This window comes from Ambystoma mexicanum, chromosome 8, assembly GCF_040938575.1.
Source record: "Ambystoma mexicanum isolate Mex_15411 chromosome 8, UKY_AmexF1_1, whole genome shotgun sequence".
NCBI lineage: Eukaryota > Metazoa > Chordata > Amphibia > Caudata > Ambystomatidae > Ambystoma > Ambystoma mexicanum.
In genome coordinates, this window is record NC_090929.1 from 736,628,655 (window position 1) to 736,649,246 (window position 20,592).

General features: G+C 41.3%; 1 protein-coding gene across 5 annotated transcripts in view; it reads left to right on the top strand.

The window, feature by feature from the left end:
- Positions 1–20,592, top strand: part of MARCHF8 (membrane associated ring-CH-type finger 8) — a 951,649-nt gene that overhangs the window by 728,694 nt on the left and 202,363 nt on the right. For 3 of the 5 annotated variants that reach the window (XR_011268598.1, XM_069610553.1, XM_069610554.1), the window contains 3 exons: positions 3,150–3,229; positions 3,621–4,439; positions 9,951–10,131. Coding sequence is in view for 4 of the 5 variants with exons in the window: in XM_069610553.1 (XP_069466654.1) it covers positions 3,150–3,229; positions 3,621–4,439; positions 9,951–10,131 (1,080 nt within the window). In the remaining variant the exon portion in view is untranslated. The remainder of the gene's footprint in view (positions 1–3,149; positions 3,230–3,620; positions 4,440–9,950; positions 10,132–20,592) is intronic. The other 2 variants (XM_069610555.1, XM_069610556.1) reach the window with 1 other exon arrangement.

A 20,592-nucleotide genomic window follows, 5' to 3' on the forward strand; every position in this document is an offset into this window, starting at 1 on the left:
GTTCCATATTCCATAAAGCACAAGTGATGACCCCAGAACCTACAAGGAAAAGTACGCGAAAAATAACACGACAAAATAGACAAGATAGATTGTCCCCACCAGTTAAAACTTCTGTGATGACATTTCGTGTAAGAACAGACGGGAACAAAGATGCAGTTCCCCCTGCTTACACGGTGAATTATAACCCAAGAACTGTCCCTTTTTGTCTAAAAAAGAAGGGCTCCTATTCAGTCGGAACATTTACTGGATGCATGAATACAGTGGTATTAAAATGGGAAATAGAACCAGTATATGTGGGAGATCCAGTTTATTTTATATGTGGAGAGAAGGCATATCCTTGGTTTCTGGGGGGGTACATGTTACCTAGGTCTACTGTTCCCAGGAGTGTTCGGCCAGACTATCCAGATCTAGAACCAAAAGGAGTAGCAAAGGTGTTTTGATAGCGACTGACGTAGCAAAATCATTCATTCCATTTTTGTCCCAGATAGTGAACTCCTATAACATAAGGCAGCTGTCCAGAATACTAAAATATACCATAAACACAACGACAGATATACTATTTAACATGACGTTGGAAGAAAAAGGAATTAGGTTAATGACACTGCAAAATAGAATGGCTCTCGATGTGATCCTGGTTGATCGTGGGGGAATTTGCAAGATTGTGGGATCAGCGTGCTGTGTATTTGTAGATGACTATTCCCCTACGATTTTTGAAGCAATAAAGAAAATGCATGTCCTAAGCTCCAAACTCCCTACTGGAGAAGAGGGCTGGGGAATAGAGTCCTGGTTCTGGGGAATATTGCATTCTTGGGGGTGGAAGTTGATCTCGATATTAGTAGTAGTGTTTGGAATATTCATAACGTGCTGTTGTTGCATATACTGCCTACAGTTAGTTTGCACTGAGGTAACTGAGGGATGTACGAAGGGATGTATGCATATGATAACAAAAAGAAAACAAACTTATGGTTGGGGTGACAGAGACACAAATGAAATGAAAACAGTGAAAGAATTAATGGCTATAGATATTAATGGAGATGATGATGCTTATAGTAGCATGCAAAACTCAGACATAAGTGCTTTAGACTTATCGTCATCAGAGGAGGATACAATAAATGAATGAGACGTTTGTCATACGGCCAAAGGAGGGTTTGTCAGTCTACAAAAATTGATACCTCTCATGATTGATGGCAAAACGTATTTTGGTGGCCGTGGGCCAACCGTCTCATGCACGATACGATAGAAAAACAGGTTTCCGAGTTTACCAATGAACGGCCATTTTGATGTAACAAGGATCGCCATTTTGTTTTCTAACAATTGCTCATTGCTTTCTGTTCTTATTGCTTTGCAGCACATTTTCTGCTTACACTGCTCGACTGTTAATATTGTTGTCTGAACGTGAAAGGACAAGGCCGCAGGGCCGCGAGGCTAATAAGGGTTTGTTGAAACACAATGTAGGCAGCGCCGGAAGGAATGCCCGGCTCCCTCCCAAATGTTGCCTTGAAGCAGAGCCGCAGGGCATTTAATCATTTCACAGCTGCCAGCCAGTCTCGTTATATGGTAGAATATGTTAGAATAAAGCAGCTAAAGGCTTGAATTATGCTCTTCTTACGGCCCCCCTTTACCGAGCCCTGTAGAGCGTGTCGGCTCCCAGGACACGAATAGCACCTCATAGATAGCAAGGTCTGGAATGTGACTCTTCCCCCGTATGTAGCTCGCTTCCAAGAACAGAAGCACTGTGTTCTGTTCAACAACTAAAAGATGCCTCTGCACTTGCAAAATTGCATATTGTTACTAGAATAGATATTTGAAGGTGTCATAATTGTCGAAAGTGTCCATCATCACACTGAGTTCAAAGAAACCCAATAAAGGGGGGTGTTAAACATGTCATAGCTGATTGTATGATATGCATTTTGTATATATGTAAATGATGTACGTAATTCACTCTCTTGCGTCCCTCGAGGTCTAGAGATGCACGTCGCGGGGCGTGAGACCGAGTTGGCCAACTGAAACTATTTGCTTTGCAATAAACCCTAGCTTTGGGAATACAACCTTGTTTATGGCGTATCTATCGTGTGTGGTGACTTGCCTTGTTTCCATAGACGTAACGGACCCCTAGGGGCCCCTTTCATGCCGACCATTCCTTACCACGGCTAACTGCACCATCCTTGCCAGAACCCTCATTATGTCGAAACTTGACTACTGTGATGCGCTTTATCTAGGGACTAGTCAACGGAACCTAAGCAAGTTACAGGTCACTCAAAATAAAGCTGGACTACTATGATGCGCTTTATCTAGGGACTAGTCAACGGAACCTAAGCAAGTTACAGGTCACTCAAAATAACGCTATCAGGGCAGCATTAAATATCCCTAGGAACCAGCACATATCTCACACCAGACGTAGCTTATGCTGGCTTTCGGTCTCCCAAAGAATCTCCCTTAAAACTCTTGCTCTCACGCACAAATGTCTGGCCAACCAGGCTCCTAATTACCTGGCTAACCATTTCACACCCCACACCTCCAGCCGTCCACAGACAGCAGCCCAAGCTCGTTGTCTTTCTCTACCGAGGTTCAAGCTACAGAAAGCGGATGGGGCCAGTTTTTCCCGGTCTTTGCCACTTAGCTGTGGAACCCGCTTCCCAATCCACTTAGATCAGAATCCTCCTTCAACTCCTTCAAGAATAAAGCTCAATTGTGGCTTACAGCGCAAGACATTCAAAGCCTCCACCTGGCTCAATGGCTAGGAAAATCCTTGCTGTTGTCTGCATTGCAAGGCCACACTGCCTTGTCTAATCACCGTAAAATGACCTTGTATCCTCATTGTAAATATCCTGTATGTACTTTGAATGTAACTACATTGTAAATATCTTGTAAGTACCTTGAATGTATATTCTGTTTTTTGGTCTGTTGTTTTTGTTGCATATTATGTCACTGTAACCTAAGATATGTGCCCAGATGCCTTTGGGCCAGGCACACTATATAAACAAATAAAATACAAATGGTCGGTTATATCCCTGAGCCCTCGCTGCGCTCAGGCTATTACCGCCCATGTCTGCCTCAGAAAGTGTTGTTTATCACTATATTAATTAAATTCTGCTTCATTAATGGTGTTAATAACAACTGCAAAGCTAATGTTTTATTTATTATTGTAGGCTGGAAGTCCAACCTCTGTTTCCGCTCCACACAGCTTTTCTCGAACCTCAGTTACCCCATCCAATCAAGATATCTGCAGGTAAACAGCAGTTTGTTTTCCTTAGGTCGGGTCTTCATTTCAGCATGATGCTTGGTTTGAATTATGAAAACAGGTATGTACGTACCTGTAATTGGAATGTTTACTGTATAGCTTTAAAAGTGTATATTTAAGTAAGCAGTTTACAATTTAACTTGATGCATTTCCCTGATTGTCTGAATTATTGTGACGTGTGTATGTATGTAAGGGTTTTCTGTAGTGCAAACTTAGTTGGGAAGCAATGGACTGTAGTAGAAACCTATCTTTCTGCATGTTATCTCTCTAGTCACAATTATGACTTGCCCATTGCAATCCAAGTTCTCCATTTCATTAATATCTCTGGTTTTCTTTTACTTTTCATGCTTTGATTTCATGATTCTGCATGCCGTTCCAGTGCAGTATTGTCTGATTGTTGCCATCACATCCCAGTCCAATCTGCAGTTGTCTTGAAAAGCCCTCCTTACCAGAATTCTCTAACACTTGGAGAACCAGTTACTGTTATATGTCAGGATATCTTTCAAGCTTCCAAGAAACACCCCACTGCTCAAGACTGTTCTTGTGCACTCAAGCCTGCCAATGTTAAGGGAGCATTACCATTCTCCAAATCTCTCAATGACGTGGACAAGAAAGCTAGAACTACTATGGCAAATAGCAGCTACATGGAGCGCACATGTTCTGAAGAAATAATTCCTCCAGCCCAGGAGCATTGTCTCAAAATCATCAAGAAATGTGATCACAAAAAGAAAATTAATGATGCCAAGCCTTGGAACATCTATAAAAAGTCTCCTGAGGCAATAATAGCAACTGATGTCCAACATAGTTCCAGAATGAACCACAGCACAGTACTTATACCTCTCATTGAGGAAAGGCCAGAAGGAGAGTCTTGGAAAAGCAAAACGTGTCTTCGTTATCTTTTTTCCTTTTCTCATGGCTCAAGTTCCAACAGTCTCCATAAGTTCCATGAGACAGGAAACTGCTCAACTCAGCGACCAGCTGATACATCTTCAAGTACACTTATTGAAAGCACAGAATTCTGTTCCGATGACATGGGAGATGATCAAGTCTTTGAGGACAATGCATCCACCAAGTCGAGCTTAAAGAACCAACGAGCACCACTTTGTTCATTTGAGAATAGCGAACTTGGTTTCCCTTCCCCTGTTTCAGAAAAACATACCCCGTTATCACCTAGCTCAACGTCAGGGGATCCATGCAGGTTGGTCCGTAGCGATTATCCCCTCCCTCTCTAACCAATTAAAAGTCACTTGTGATTAGGTCTATGTTATAGGTGTGCTTCTACTTGATGTATAGCACAGAGCTTGGTCTGCAAGGCAATGTTTTGGGCCACTGACACTTCTGGACTTTATATATATTTTAAAGGATGCCGTTTGTCTGGGATCTTCCCTTATCGAGAAAAAAAAGAAAAATGGCTCTTGGGTCTTGGCTGGTAGAAAATCTTTATCCAGTTGCAGAATTTCTCTTTTTAGTTTCATACCTCTTTAATTTGCCAGCATTATGATTTCATGATTTGAATATTACATATTTTAGCTGTCAGTCTTACATTTCTTTAAGCCTGATTGTATTGTAATTACACTTCATTTAAATAGATATGTATCTTTTCTAATTCTTCACCATCAGTTGTCCAATGGGAGGCTGTTCCCTGTAAAAGTGCAAAGTGTATCCAAGATACAAACATCACAATATACTTTGCCATGTGGATTTCAAAAAATGAAAAGGCAGTTCTATTTACGCAATACTTTGCTTTTAAAGCTGTATAATTTGATCTGGCAGCATGTCACCCTATTGGGCAAGCCTAACCTCTGAACTGCAATCCCTGCCTCCCCAAAATATTCTGTGCAGGGTCTGTGGTCCTACTGTCCTATTCCAATCCCCCAACTCCCCTGTCCCTAGTAAAAAGCAAGTATTCGCTATAATAAAATCCCTGGTTATAGACCTACAACTAGTTGATGGTGTGAATTGTAGCAGCTATATTGGAGCAGCAAGTCAGATCTCCACTGGAAACTGGGGTAGTTCTGCTCTGCTTTCCAGAACTCCTTATGGGCATGTAACATGTGCTCCGAAACTTGTCCTTGGCCTCAAGCCCTGGGATCGTATCTATCCAGCTCTGAAATCTCTCCATTGGCTCCCAGTGGATGCAAGGATTACATTCAAAACCCTCTGCATTGTCCACAAGGCTTTCTGGGGCCAGGGTCCAAAATACCTCCAGCTATCCGTCCGCAGATACCTCTCCTCTCAAGCTCTTCGCTCCTCTACCTCCAACTCCCTCAGGGTCAGTCGTTTTTTCAAAGAAACGAGCTGGGAGTAGATCTCTGTCCTCGGCTGGGGCCTCCCTCTGGAACAGCCTCCCAGCCACTCTAAAACTTGAGGAGAACCATCTCCGGTTCCGGAAGCACCTCAAGACCTTCCTCTTTTCTTATGCCTTCGCTCCCCCCCCCCCCTCCCCTGCTGATCTGTTCTCTCCTGGCACCGTACACCTGGCCAAACTCTGTCCTCTGGGCCCAGGTACCTGCTCACCCTGCCACCCTCCCGCACTGCCTCCGGGCCACCCCTTGCACTGGGGTCTGTATCTGTACCCATACAGCCCCGCCTTTTTCTTCCCGCACTTATCAGGCCTACCTTGTCTGCTGCCTTAAACCTAGCACTTGCAAATTGCTGGCTGCACTACCACTGTTTGTTGCCTTTAATATTTATTTATTTATTATTATTTATCTGTTTCTCCTGCTTCGAACTTTCCACTTCTCCCCCCTTGCATGCACTTTCCCCTCCCCCTCTCCCATGCACTTGCACGTTCTCAATGTCACTGGGCCTAGTAAGATTCCTGTTTTGTTCTCCCGTTCCTCTCCCTTGCCTTGTCGCGCTCTGAAACACTTGTGTACGAGCGCGATAGAAATACAATATCAATATCAATATCAATAACTGTAGTGGCCATTGATTGCATCTGGTGAGAGTGTTATGGTCTGCATTACTTTTACTATGTTGTGTGTGTGCGCATGCACGCGTGTGTGGTCAGGTGCCTACCAATTAATCAAAGTGAGCCTCCTATCAACTGCTCTCTTAGTGCTCCCTCATAATTCTCACCATGTATGCCATATCAACCAAGAACCCGCAGATTTCTCTTGTATGTTAACCTCCACTTATCTTCCCTTTTTGGCTTCCTTGTAGCCCACCCCTTTGCCCCTCTAAGCATCTATAGTCCTCTTCAAATAGCCCTACCATTATGTTTCCCATTACCTGGCTACACTTTCTTCTACCTCTTTTCTCATTGTAACCATTTCACCTACTGAACACCATGGGCCTCATTACGACCCTGGCGGAGTGGGTTTACGCCAGCGTTATTCGCGGCGGACCCGTCCGCCCTACTACGAGTTTCCGTAGCGCCATGGAGCGTTTTCCGCCTGGTTTTTCCGGGCGGAGAAATCCATGGAGCTACGGGACCTTGTCGTTAATTACGCCACCGTATTTTACGGTGGCGTAATTAACGCCTTCCCCACTCCCATTATACCCTATGGGGCAAAAATGGGAATGGGGAAGGGTAAAATGGGGGATGGGGATTTACCGCCCCGCCAAGGTCGGAATGGGGCGGAAAATCCGCCAACCCCCATGGCGCTATCGGCAGCTTTCCGCCGTGCTCCATGGTGCATTTTGCACCGCGATTTCCGCCAGGGTCGTAATGAGGGCCCATGTCATCTCTCACATTCTTTCATCTCCTATCTCACTTGCCCTGCTCCCCCCATAAAAATGCTCTTCTATATCCATGTCCTGGTACCGCGCAGCTTGTCTACTGCCTCCCCTCTGGGCTTTACCCCAGCCACTCCTCTGGCTGCCCTTCACCTGAGATTTTCCCACAAAGCCTCTCTACACCTCCCACAGTGCCACACTAGATCTCTCACCAGGCACCCATCACTTACTCATGTCTTTCCCAGCTTGTTGGCAGGTTCTTGTCAAACCTCATAGGGTTGCTATCTGTCTAGGATTGACCAGAATAATTCAGGCTGGTGTTAGCAGTTCAAATGCGGACTGAGGGTTTGGGGTCAAAGGCAACATATGCCATTACATTTAGGTATACTTACATCCTTTTATGGGTCAGAAATACAGTATACTAGGTTTGGGTCAGTAGTATGATCTATAGAAAGCTTAGTCTAGTATTGGCTAGATCCGACTTGAACAAAGGTACTAAACCTAACTCTCCATTAAGGTCTCCTACCATTTCTCCCTCCCGTTTATTTTCACAGCGCTCTGTATAATCCTCCCAACAACTGTCCGTTTAGCCCCATTTCCTGCAGCATGCTTTTTTTTTAAAACATATTTTATTATAATGTTAACATTAATGACAGAAATAAGAACAAATGATACATTAAAGAGTGATAATCAGAAAAAATCCAAGCCATTGTTTTACATGAAAAGATAACATTCAGAATCTGCGGAATATACAAAATGAAAACACCATATTTACAGAAATTTAACGTGGTAAATCAGAATAGAACAAGGGGTGAGAGAGAAGCGAGAGAAAAAATAAATAAACAAAATAAAAATAAAACAAAAATTTTAAAAAAAGCGTTGTGGGTCTTGGGTTTGGTGGGGAGGGGGGAAGTTAGGGAAGCATGCTTTTCTCACCTTCTGGAGCTACCTCCATGCTCTTCTTGAAAATCACCCCTAAGGCCCTCTTATATGCCTTCATAAATGTGCTCTTAGACCCACCTTACAGCCCCATTACATTTTTTCCACCGTTTTGGACATGCCTTCTTAACACCCAGGCTACACCCTCTTGCAGTTTTTTTCTCAAATACTCTGCCCAGCACATCCACACACAGCTTGCTTCAAAACCCCTCCCACTCTCTGTATCCCTCTTGCCTTCCTCTTAGCTTAACCCACACTATTCTTGCTAAAAAAAAATATATATTAAAAGCCGTACCTGCTCTCCTCTCAATTTACCTCTTGATATACCTCATAGCTTCTTTATCACATCCCACTGCAACATCTAGAACTCTAAAGGCATGATCACTAGCCCCTCTTGTAGCTCCCAGGTTTGGCTCCACAATGTTCTTATTGTATTTGGAAATCGATATCCTCTGGAACAATTTTCGGAAGACTGTCCCACAATTAGGCATATGCTCCGACACTTCAGCATAATCGCCGGCACTATTGAACATATACTGTCTCACACCAATGTGCGCTTTTTGAAACACTGATAAAATTGTGAATATATTTTGCGCACACTTGGGGCCAGATTCTCAAATTCATATTTGGCTCTGTCATGATTTGTTTTTGAAGTTGGGCAGTCACGGGTTAAACCGCGGCTGTCACACTAGAATTTGGAAATGATTATTTTTTTTTAATCACTTCACAGACTTTCACTTTAACGCCCATCTTGGTGAAATGTGCTCCCAGCAACGGCGTGGTTGCTGGGAGTCTGTCATACATCCGTATCGGGGAGCGCACTCACAATACTAATGTATGCAAAGGGACTCGATGGCGCATCTTTGAGCCACTGCTCAGCCCCTGCTATAATGCGCAGGTCACCTTTGAGAGTAAGGTGAATTGTGCATTTCTAAAAATCGCGCAAATGAAACGAGCGTATTATCTGCGCTCCTTTGTTTTGCCCTATTTTGTGGGAATCTGGCCTATAGTGTCACCTACAGAGATGACAACTCGGTACCTTTGACGTCCATTTGCAGCTCTACTCCAAGGCCAACCACCCTTCACATCGAAGCAAAGTATGGAACTCAAATGAATGTACAGCTACACTGATTTGCTTTGTAACTGCTGTATTGAAAATAGGATTGTTGTTTTCCTATTCAAATTTTCAAATTCTAAATTGAGCAGGATATTAAACCACGTGGGTTCAGCAAATTAGATTGTCATACTGACTATTTTAAACTCTGAATCCAACACCAAGCTCATTCACTCTGAACTGCTTTTGAAAATATCGACAGTATGGTTTTATTGTGAAAAACCCTCTAGACATCTGGCCTAAATGACTGTTCTAGGGAGTACTGGACGCGCAGCTTGCTATTTGTGTCGTATTTTTGTCTTCCTTGAAACTTGTGTATCATTTCATTCCTTCCCTGCTCATGCTTGATGTACCTTTTCTAATGCAGTAGCATAGAAAATGCACACGCGTTTAGATGTTTGTCTGGTGTCCGCCTGAGGTGGGCCTATGTAGAGGCATGCGCCTTTTTGCAGTTTGTTCTGAAATTGCATTTTGATTTCACAAAATGAAAAACGATTCTTGTTTGAAATGTCTCTTCTTCTGAGATTTTCTTGAGATAAATGGCATACCATTGTTGTGTGATGCTGCAACAAATCATGCATGTCACTAGTGGCTTGGAAGGAATCGTAGTTTTTGGTATGTACCAGTTTGGGATCCCACTGTCTTGTTGTATATAACCATATTCACGTTGCTGCTTCTCTGTAAGGTAGTGGGTGCCAAAAAAGATTGAAGAAAAAATTGCGATGCAAAATATTCTTAAACTGTACAATATAATTGATGCATACTATAATTATCCACGTACATGTTTTGTGTCATATACATATTTCAAAGCATGTACTTGTACTGGACTGGTGACATCCTTTTTTAACCTCCTGGAAGACTCTTATAGAGAAGCAGCACTGTCATAAGGCATTTTGATTAGACTTATCCCGTAGACTAGTTCCATATCCTGCCATAGTTTTATATTTGCTAACTCATTTTCTCCTACCGATTCAGGATATGTCACTGTGAAGGCGATGATGAAAATCCCCTGATTACACCCTGTCACTGTACAGGAAGCCTTCATTTTGTGCACCAGGCGTGCCTCCAGCAGTGGATCAAGAGCTCCGACACTCGATGCTGTGAACTTTGCAAGTATGAGTTCATAATGGAGACCAAATTAAAGCCATTAAGAAAAGTAGGTGCCACAGAGGAAGTCAAATGACATGTTTTGGGCTGAGGGAGGATAACTGTTAGAGCACCCCGATCTCTGCTACTCTTAATACTTGATGAAGTCAGTGGACTGTCCCATTTGTGTTAGTAGGGGCGTCTTACATAGTTGCAGTGGCTATTACACCATGGCTCAGAGCACTGCTGTGGTTGCAGATTTTCTGAAAATGGATGAACATCGAAATATTTGTCTTTACATGAAACTCAAATGCCCTCCATGTCAATACTTTTCCTTGAAATGGTAAAACAAGCTTTACCTAAAGGTGCAATATGCCATACCCTCAATCGTAAGGACTCTTATGCGTACCTACCCATAGTATCCATACAATGCGTAGGCTGAGCCACATTTAAATCATTGCCACAGAATGGATGAGTCCTCTTTAGGCTTGTTTTATTTTTTAATATGCTGATAAGTATTCACCACAGCAAAGGGTGGCAATGTTGCTAAATAGTAATATCCTGCATGGCAGTTACATATCTTGTATATTGTTGTTATTTTTAAAGATGTTATATGACCTTCCAATTATACTCTTTGTGCAGTACAGCAATCACTAATAAGCATGTGTCTGTATTAGTAAGCTTAGTTATTTTGCCCAAGTACCAAGACAAGTTGTAGGACAATTTCATTTTTGGGGCCTTTGCATTACAAAGCTGACAGCAAAAGCTCAACATGTTGTTTTCAAATACTTGCACCAAATCGTTTGAAATTAGAAACATTTTACAAAGAAATTCCGATTTTCCAGGAATTCTGTTTTATTTTTCTTGATGAAGGTATGAAGCAAAGGACCCAGAGGTCATGCCTTCATCTCTCTCAATGACCGCCTCATATAATCAGAACTACTAAGAGGCTGTGTGGTGCAGGTGTGCCTAAAGCACACAATTATTGTAGAATTAAAATAGGCATGGCTTTGAAAAGCTGGAGGGTTTTGGGCCCTGTGCTAGATCAATATTAAAGCTGGCCTTTAACCCCCGAGGTCAGTACCTTTGCTGTTTCAAGGTAGAATGAGGTAAAACACATAGGCCCAAATTATCCGTCTGCATACGGTTCCTGGAGGTCATTCTAGGACTCTTTCATCTCCCTGCGTCACCAACTTCCAACCTGGAAACATCTGTGCTTTGAATCTGTCTGCTTGAACCTTGAGTGCTGTTTGACTGCAACGAGGAAAATAAGTACATACAAATTATTTACACAAGCAGCCAATGATGTCTAACTTAAATATGGTAATACTGATACATTTTGTGTGCAACATTTTGAACGGGACTAATTTACTACTGTAGCTGCTGTGGTGCAAGTAAGTTGTTGCCCTGGTGTGTGGCACATTCATGATTTCCCGTAGAGAGACACTTAGGCTTTTTTTGGGGGGGCTCCATACCTACTTAACTTGCTAGAAACCGGCATTCCATGACTAATGGCGATGCTGTAGGGCCCTGGCCGTGTAGACAAGTTGATAAATGCATGCCAATATGGCATGTGTGTGCCCATTTCCGGGAGCACATCTTTGAGCGGTTTTGTGGGTGTGGAACTATTTCCTACACAGTTATTGGCTATACATAGGGGAGTAGGGTTTAGGTTGATAGGAACATATAAGAAATGATTGTGCCTCAAAAGTGATTTGTAGCTGAACCAGAACTTGTTCAAACGTTATTTTCACCTTCTTATGGCCTCCTTTCCTGTGATGGGTTTTCAAGATTACCGCATTACGGTTAGTTTACGTTCCACCTGCGCATCTCAAAAGTCCTAGGGCTCTACAGTCTTCACTTTATTTTGCTAGATTTCCTTGTTCATGTTTCCAAACCTTGTGCTTTGTTTGGAAGTCTGATACTGCCATTATTAATATTTTGAGTATCAGAGTTAGTGGTATACGAAGAGAAATTGGTTGGTGTTTCATGCAGATTTTTTCCCCATATAGATTGTACCCTCCTTACTCTGCTGCAAGTACTGTGTGTGCATGCCTTCCTTATACCCACAGGTAGTGTTGTGCTAACCTCCGACTAGGATTCTGAAAAATAAATCAATATAATGGAACATTTAATCCAAGGCTCTTGGCCATATCTGTACTTTGAAAGATAGCTCAAATGTCAAAGATAATGGAATAACTCTTTTAAAATGCGGGTTTGCATACAAACTTACACATATGAAAAGCAATAATAACATAACATTAAAAAACATAGCATGGTATTGCACTACTCACCACCTTTTTATACTTAATGTAATTATAACCTTTTCGAACAACCAAAGGATTAGACACGTGAAGAAAACCGGCAGAGGAGTAACACATAAAATGTAGTTGAGTGAGCAATTACATTATAACCACAGTAAATCTATAGGATATAGCAAAATAAACAATATTGCATATCCAAAAAAACATAGTTCGCCCTTTCTACAATAAAATAATATGTGCAAGAAAGGAAAATGTAAACAATGTAGTACAGAAGATAGTCATAATGAAGCAATGCAATGCTCTATACACATCTTCCCATATCGTATTGCTCAGATGATTCACCATAAACCCCCAATATGCACAAGTATAAATGTGTAATCACTTGATTATTTGCACATTAGACGGCAACATGCAGTTTTTAATTTATCTTGTCCTAGACATGTAGATTATTACATAATGAAGTCCTTAAACAAAACTATAATGGTTTCCTTTCTGTAGGAATAATATATTGATCTATAACTATTACTTTAAAAAATACATATAATTGTGACAGCAATTTTCTCCATGCACATAAACTAGGCAGGGTTTGACTTCCAAAAGGCAATAAGATTTGTACGGGTTGCAAAGGATACAATATTGAAGTAGTTTATTTTTGATTCATCATCTAAAAACTAGTCAGTAGCTTTTCCAAACAATAATAACACAGGTATTCTTTCAATCATGCACCCTCTAACCTCTTACAATGGTTTTTTTTCCACATCCTAAACATTCTCAATTAATGGGGATGTCCAAAATAAATGCCTTAGAGAGCCAAGGTGGCCACAACAAATGGGTATTTGTGCTAGACCCATAGTCAACGTTTATGATGGAGTATAATATATCCACTGAATAATCTGAAACTGAGCGATGTGAACTGATCCCACGGGTGTCCAAATCATAGAACATCTGTACGTTCAGTTCAAAATATAAATATATATCATGTACACTCACTGGAGTCCCCAGGTCTTCCCACCACAGGTCCGATAACATAGTACTTGTTTCAACATTCTGAAAAATAAGAAGAATGTTGCACAACCGTTCTTATTTCAGTTTCACATGCCAACTCTAATCTCTCCTATGTCGCATCTGTAATCACTTCCATGATATAGAGGAGAATGTCTATGTGAGTGTGCCATTCCCTCCTGGCCAACTTTTTAATTTGCCTCTAATTTCTAGGAAGTTTTAGGAACAAAGGGGCTCATTACGAGCTGAGTGGTAGGCTGTAAAAGTGGCAAAAACAAAATGAACACCACCAAATTAGGGGAACCTGGAAATGGTGATTAGTGCAGAGTTGAATTCGCTGTAACTGTAATTCCGCCTGACGGAATCACTCTTACTGCTGATGGTCTGTGAGCCCTCCCGTCACCTTGTAATGCAGCAGTAATTCCGCCGGACACCACAGCGGTAGTGGTAATACTGTCGCACTGCCCACTTTGTAACAAGCCCCATAATCTTTATATAAACATGACACAGTTATATTACACCATTCTTCCTCTGGGGAATATTGTTCATATCCGCTATTATTTAGGCTGCCCTCAGCGTCGGCCATGGTGGAACCTGAGGCTATTTTCACTTATTGTTTTCTGAGAACCACATGCCAACTTTTCAGAGTCGCTCCAATGATCTGGTGGCACCAGATAGCCATAGAGCTCCAGTGATGGGGGATTACCTAAACTTGTTGGGGAGTGATAGAGTTAGGAACTGTTCTATCGATTTTCTAGCTAGGAGAATCATTGATGCCCACGCATCTCTTCACCCAATTAAGTTAAGCTGCTAGTGTGTATTGTGACCATGGAGAAAGTGCAAGGACGACATCATGTTAACCACCTGTAAGATATTGAAATTAAGGTACACTTTTTAGTAGCTCCAAACAAACAACACAGGCAATATGCTTCTCCAAATCCCTTACCTCTTTTCTAGAGGGAAAAACGGGCAACATTTGTGCAAAATAAATGCATTGCGTATGTAGTCTTATGGCATTAGTCCGACTGGATAAAAAAAGGGGAAATGAATTCCATTTGCTCAGGTAATTTTTAATTTTAGATACCATTGGTGGGTAATTGAAAATGTGCAATCCACTTGGGTCAGAACTAACCTATATGCCTAGATATTTAATGACATTACAATGCAACCTTAATGGGGTGACTCCACAAAGGCCCATGGAATGTCTAAATGGCTGAACACCACTTCTGATTCACCGAAATTGGTCTTGTAGCCTGAAATGGGTGCATTTGATAGTACTTTAATAATCTGTGGGAGAGTGGTAGAAGTCTGACTAACGCACATAAGGATGTCATTCATACAGAGCAGCTTTTATGTTCCTCACTCCTAAAGGATCCACATGAAGAAGTTATCCAAAGAAATTTTAATCGACAGGCATTCTCCTTTCATTTCATTTTTTCAAATGCTTTAGTCGCTATATACCTTCAGCACAAATCATCACATTAAAATCTTATAACAAGTACGATTCTTTTTACAATAGTCAATTACACATAAAACCTTAAAAACACATAACAATTAAAATCGAGCCATATATAGTGGTTAACTTACAATCATGTTCACCCCAGTGAGGAGAGCAAGCTTGCAGCCTCACAATACTTCCAATTTATTAGGTTAGATGTTGGCCATCACAGCAAAACAAACGATGAGTTTCCCCTACTTCGCTGGCTGGAGGGAAGCAACAAACAATACTACATGGAGGTCAAGCCAACGGAAAGGCCAAAAAGTTCACTCAAAGGACATCATTCAACCATGTAGACATGGAAAGAGGCTCCCCCAGCTGCCCAACAGATCATCATACATAAAACAAACAATTGATTTGCGATATTATATTTATTCAATACAAATAGAGTCTTAAAAAAGTATTATTGTCTAAAGCTCTAGTGCAATATACAGAATTATATCTTACAGTTGACTAAAAAGGTGCATACTGTTTGAAGTACTAGTATCAAATAATGACTGCTGCGAGAGGTCGCAAACCAGTTGATCACATGGAACCTAATAATTAATCTGGGCATGCTGTGGGTGGTGCCCCAAGCGAGTGAAGGGAATCACTCAAGTGGGGGACCCCCAGTCGCTCTGACCAGACTGAATATATGAACAATCAAATGAATATCAAAAACGCAGTCAGAATAATATTGAGTTCAGAAAACCAAACAAAGAAGGTTTCATTGTGTTCCTTATTTGATTATTGAAATGAAAACTTATTTGTTTGGTTTTCTGGACTCAATATTATTTTTACCCAGATTAATTCTTAGGTTCCATGTGATCAACTGGCTTGCGACCTTTTGCAGCAGTCATCATTTGATACTAGTACTTCAAACAGTATGCACCTTTTTAGTCAACTGTAAGATATAATTCTGTATATTGCACTAGAGCTTTAGACAATTTAATACTTTTTTAAGACTCTATTTGTATGAAATAAATATAATATCGCAAATCAATTTTTTGTTTGATGTATGATGATCTGTTGGGCAGCTGGGGGAGCCTCTTTCCATGTCTACATGGTTGAATGATGTCCTTTGAGTGAACTTTTTGGCCTTTCCGTTGGCTTGACCTCCATGTAGTATTATTAGATGTTGGCCATCAGCCTCCTCCTTAGTAACCACGTACGATGCACATATCTAGCAGTTGCAAACACCAATTTCCACTCCATTATACAAACTAAAACTGCATGGCTTGACGTGTCTTTCTAATCTTTGAGTCGATCAGTAAAACTTCTAAATACCTTTGTCTTAGGGTTAACGAAAAAGGGCAAGTTAACATAACATGGGTCAATGTTTCATTTGCTGATTTGCAAAGGGGGCATTCACCAGATCTCGAGCAAGACCACAATTGGGTATACCATGCTGTATGCAGTATACCCAATCTAAAGCGGATATATAAAGAAAGTTCATACGGTGGATGAATTTCATCTAAGATGTTTTTAACTTAATTGTTGCATGCTATTAAATGTGTGTCAATTAAACTATAGGTTGCTGTATGGTGCTATTGGGTTAAAATACCCACTATTTTCATGTCAGTGATTATACCAGATGACAGTACCCTACGACAAGCTAGAGTCACGGCTACTTGTAATATGGGTATGTACATACATTTTCAGGTGGTACACAGAGGGATGCATGCAGCCTGTGCACGTTTAGGGAAGTGCACCCAGATAAGATACATTATGCACATGATATAAAATAGTGGGAAGATATGCAGATCCCGACCATCCCCACCCCTTACTTTTCTGCCCTTGCCCCCACCCCTTTTTCCCCGAATGATAATGGTGCCAGAACAGGACACTAATAATGAGACCTGTAACCCAATAGCACAATACAACAACCAATAGTTTAATTGGCACACATTTAATAGCATGCAACAATTAAGTTAGATGCACGCTATTACAGGGGGTAACATTACCCTTCTGTTTTCTTTTGTCTCTATGTCACCTCATAGGAAGCGAAGGTGCCAAATGAATCACAACATTGATTCAACATCAGAATGAGATTCGTAGAAAAAGTACCCAAGGGCCTGAAGAAGATGATCTAAACAACCACGATTATCGAAACCGGTCGACCAGCATAAGCATGAACGTCCTCATGCAAAAGACGATGTCATAACCAATATCTTTGTACACGTCGAATATTAAGTGTGTTTAACTCTAGAAAGTTGCTTTCAACTCCAGAGGTTGTTTGCTCTCGATAGAGAGCCTGACAGTTATTTTAACAACAGAATCAGATTTTCAGCTGATAGGACATACCTCAACTGGTTGGTGATTAAAACAGAGTCAAAATCCAAAAGAGAGGATATGCCCATGTCACTAGTATACAAGACACATTTATTTTTGTGTGTGGGCTTGTAATAGGTACACTTGTGACCTGTATCTGTTTTTTATGTATTGTTTATATGTTGAAGTGGATAGGGAGATTTATTCTACTATCCCTCTTAGATAGGCAATGCACCATCTGCCTTCTAGGGAGAGATTCATAGGATGAGGGACAGGGTGTTCTTCCCTGAGGGATAGCCTGTATGTGTGTATGATAAGATATGTGAAACCAAATTTGTTATCTTAAATGATGTTCTCCAATACCGTTCTGTCATGATACATTGCTGTTCTTTAACGGTAGGAATGTACTTTGGACCATTAGCTCTATAGTTTTTTTACCTACGTGTGTTTAGCTACTTTTAGTTTGTTCAGTTCCTGGAGGTCTAACTCTCTTTTCTGTAGGTCTGTTTTTAAGTTGCACACTTCCTGACATAGGGCATATTTTTCCTGATACAGGGCGCCCCTTTGTTCAGCCAGGTCCTCCCGCTGTTGTTTGATTGTACTTAATGTCTGGCGTTCTTGGTAAATTCTGTCTGGGGGTGGAGTTCTTTACTGATTAATTTATTATTCTCCTCTTTCAACTCTTTGATCTGATTTTGTAACATGATTATTTATTCTGAACAGGCCCTGTTATATTTTAGTTATTGATTCAGTTTCCGTTGACTCTCTTCAACCTTTTTCTGACACTCCACTTTTAATGTATCTAACTGGTCCTCTTGCTCTGAATTATTTTGTTGTTGTAGAGCCAAGTCCTCTTTTAGCTGTTTGATGTAGTTTTCCAATTCTACCTCAGTATCTTGGCTCTTTTGTAATTTCTCTTCTACTAGTTTTAGCTCAGTCTGGATTTGAGTTAAGAGCTCAGATTGGTTCTGTTTTCCTCATATTTTTCCTCCATGCCCGCCACGTGGAGATATATGTAGGCTGTGAGTCAGACCATTTTAATCTGCTCCTCTTTAATACTCTGAGTGATATATAACTCTCTCAAGGCTTGATGTAACAGGGCACCGCACGCCACACATCCATGTTCATGGAGGTGACTTGTTGCATCATGCTGGACAGCCAGGCTTCCTGTTCCTGCTCCGCCCATTCTGCTCTAACGAATAGTTTATGCAGAAGATGCTGCCGAGCCATGTTTATCTCCACTGTGGTCATTATGAAGAGTGTTCTTCCTTTATTAAATTATTTATATAAGGGCAAATATGTACTCTGTTGCTTTTTGTCTAGTTCAGGGTTGATTTTACTTTATTTTTACACACAGGCATGATACTTAGGGTCTAAGTTTTGGGATGGCGCTTTTACAGTTTAACACAGCTTTCTAACCCCAAATAGTATCACTACCTTTCCTGGGTTAGCCTGCTGTGTTAAGCTGTCACGGGTGGAAACACTCATCTCAATCCCGGCAAACGAGCCCCCACTGTGTTAAGGATTTTAAAGATGCAGCACACTCCAGACCAGGACTCTTTCTACTGGCTAGGGATACGATGCACAATAAAACGCTTTTAAGTTTATTACATTCAGGTTCCATTTTTCAGAAGGCAGCCAGCCCGTCTCACACCCCCCTTAACGTACACCCTGTGTCGCAATGGGTTATGAACCAGGCCGGTGTGTAATAATGAAATATTTATTTATTTTTAATTTTGAATAGAATCTAAACACATTCAATATAGGGCAGCAATCACCAGTGTGGTGATAATTACACAGGAAAATGATAGGATACCCTTAGTTTAACCTTCTAACATCAAATACACAATGCACAAGTTAATTAAAGCAAGATTACTTTTTCGGTAGAATTTTGAAATGGCACTACTGTTAGGCATTTCCCCTGCAACACTCCCTCAAACCCCTGTTAACAAAATTGTGTGTGGGTGGAGAGGAGCAGCAAAGAGTCAGGTCAACTAGGCAAAAATCTGAATGAAAATCCGACCTACCACCCCTGAATGGAGGCCAAAATCAGATTGAGCTCCCTTAAAAAAGGAGCAAAATGGCACTCGGAATTACTGAATGGTTATTTTACATGTGCGGTTGAACGGATAAGACAAGAATGTGTGTGGCTGTACTAAAGAAGAAGGAAAACTTACAAGCTACAAGGCAAGGTACTAAACAACGGGCATACAGTTTAGAAAATCAACTTTGGGAAGGAAAAACATTGCAGCAAGAATCACACGTGGCAAAATTATAATTTCTTAGTTTTTACAGGTTTTAATAGGTGAACAACTTCAGAAATGAGCTAAACAGACATAATCAGAAATCGGTTTTAATGCTAAGGTACAAAGGCACATAACAGGTATGGTAATAAAGTGAAAGGGTGACTCTTGATGGGGACAGTATGGGATTCTTTGTAGGAAAAGTAAGTCGGATTTTATAACGAAAGCAGTTACATGGGCAAAATCGGGTTTTAAGAGGAAAAGGACAGGTTCTACTGAGACTATTTTTTTAGTGGCTAGATTATTACAGAAGGACACTGCCCACAAATAGGTTAATTTGCAATGTTAACCCATTCACGCTGTGTGCCTCTTTATACGGGAATTCATTAATTTATTCCAAATAGTACTAAGGACTTATACAACAGACTGAAATGATTTGGAAATAATTGCGCTAACACATGGAGATTAACACAGATTTTCCTAAGGACAGGATACACAGAGGATTCTGACAATTTAAGAATTTACTGGGGTATTTATAGGATTTCTATGGGATTTGACATAATACAAGGTAACAAAGCAATGGATGCAGCTTTTTGGTTACTGGGGAAGGGTGGTACTTACAAAAAGCAGTTGAATGGGGTAGTTTGGACAGCCATCCGTGCCTCTGGACAACGGGGAAAGGATCTAGTCACTTGGGCAACAGCTGGGCTCTGCTCTAAGGACACAGCGGGGCAACCAGGGTCTGGTCACAGTGGACGGCGGGGTGCATCAGCTGGGCAAAGCAGGTCTGGTCACTGGATAATCCCAAAAGGAGTCAGCAGCCTTTGCCCCTTTTTACTATGATATGATATGGCATTTATAACGTGCCTATACACAAGTGTTTCAAGGCGCGACGAGGCAAGGGAGGGGGAACAGAGGGAAGACAGACAACGATCCTACTGGGCCAGGTGTCATTCAGATCCCTTAATTATTGGGATTTTTGTAGGGTTTAGTTCTGGATGGTGGTTCTGCCTGGATAGGAGGTACTGCATGGATCTGGATCAGCTAGCCCTGGCCTGGCACTGGAGTCTGGTATCTTGCAGGGTGAATGTGGAATGCCTGGATCTCTGGATGTTGCGGGTTGGATTTTTGAATGTATGATTCTTGAATGTCCTGACTCTCCCTAAGCTTCCCCCTTTTATAAACCGAATGACATAAGAGGATTTTTACTATGTGGGCAGAACTAAGCTAGACCTACCTCTAAGAAGGGATCTGTCAGTCCGTGGATGTCGCTG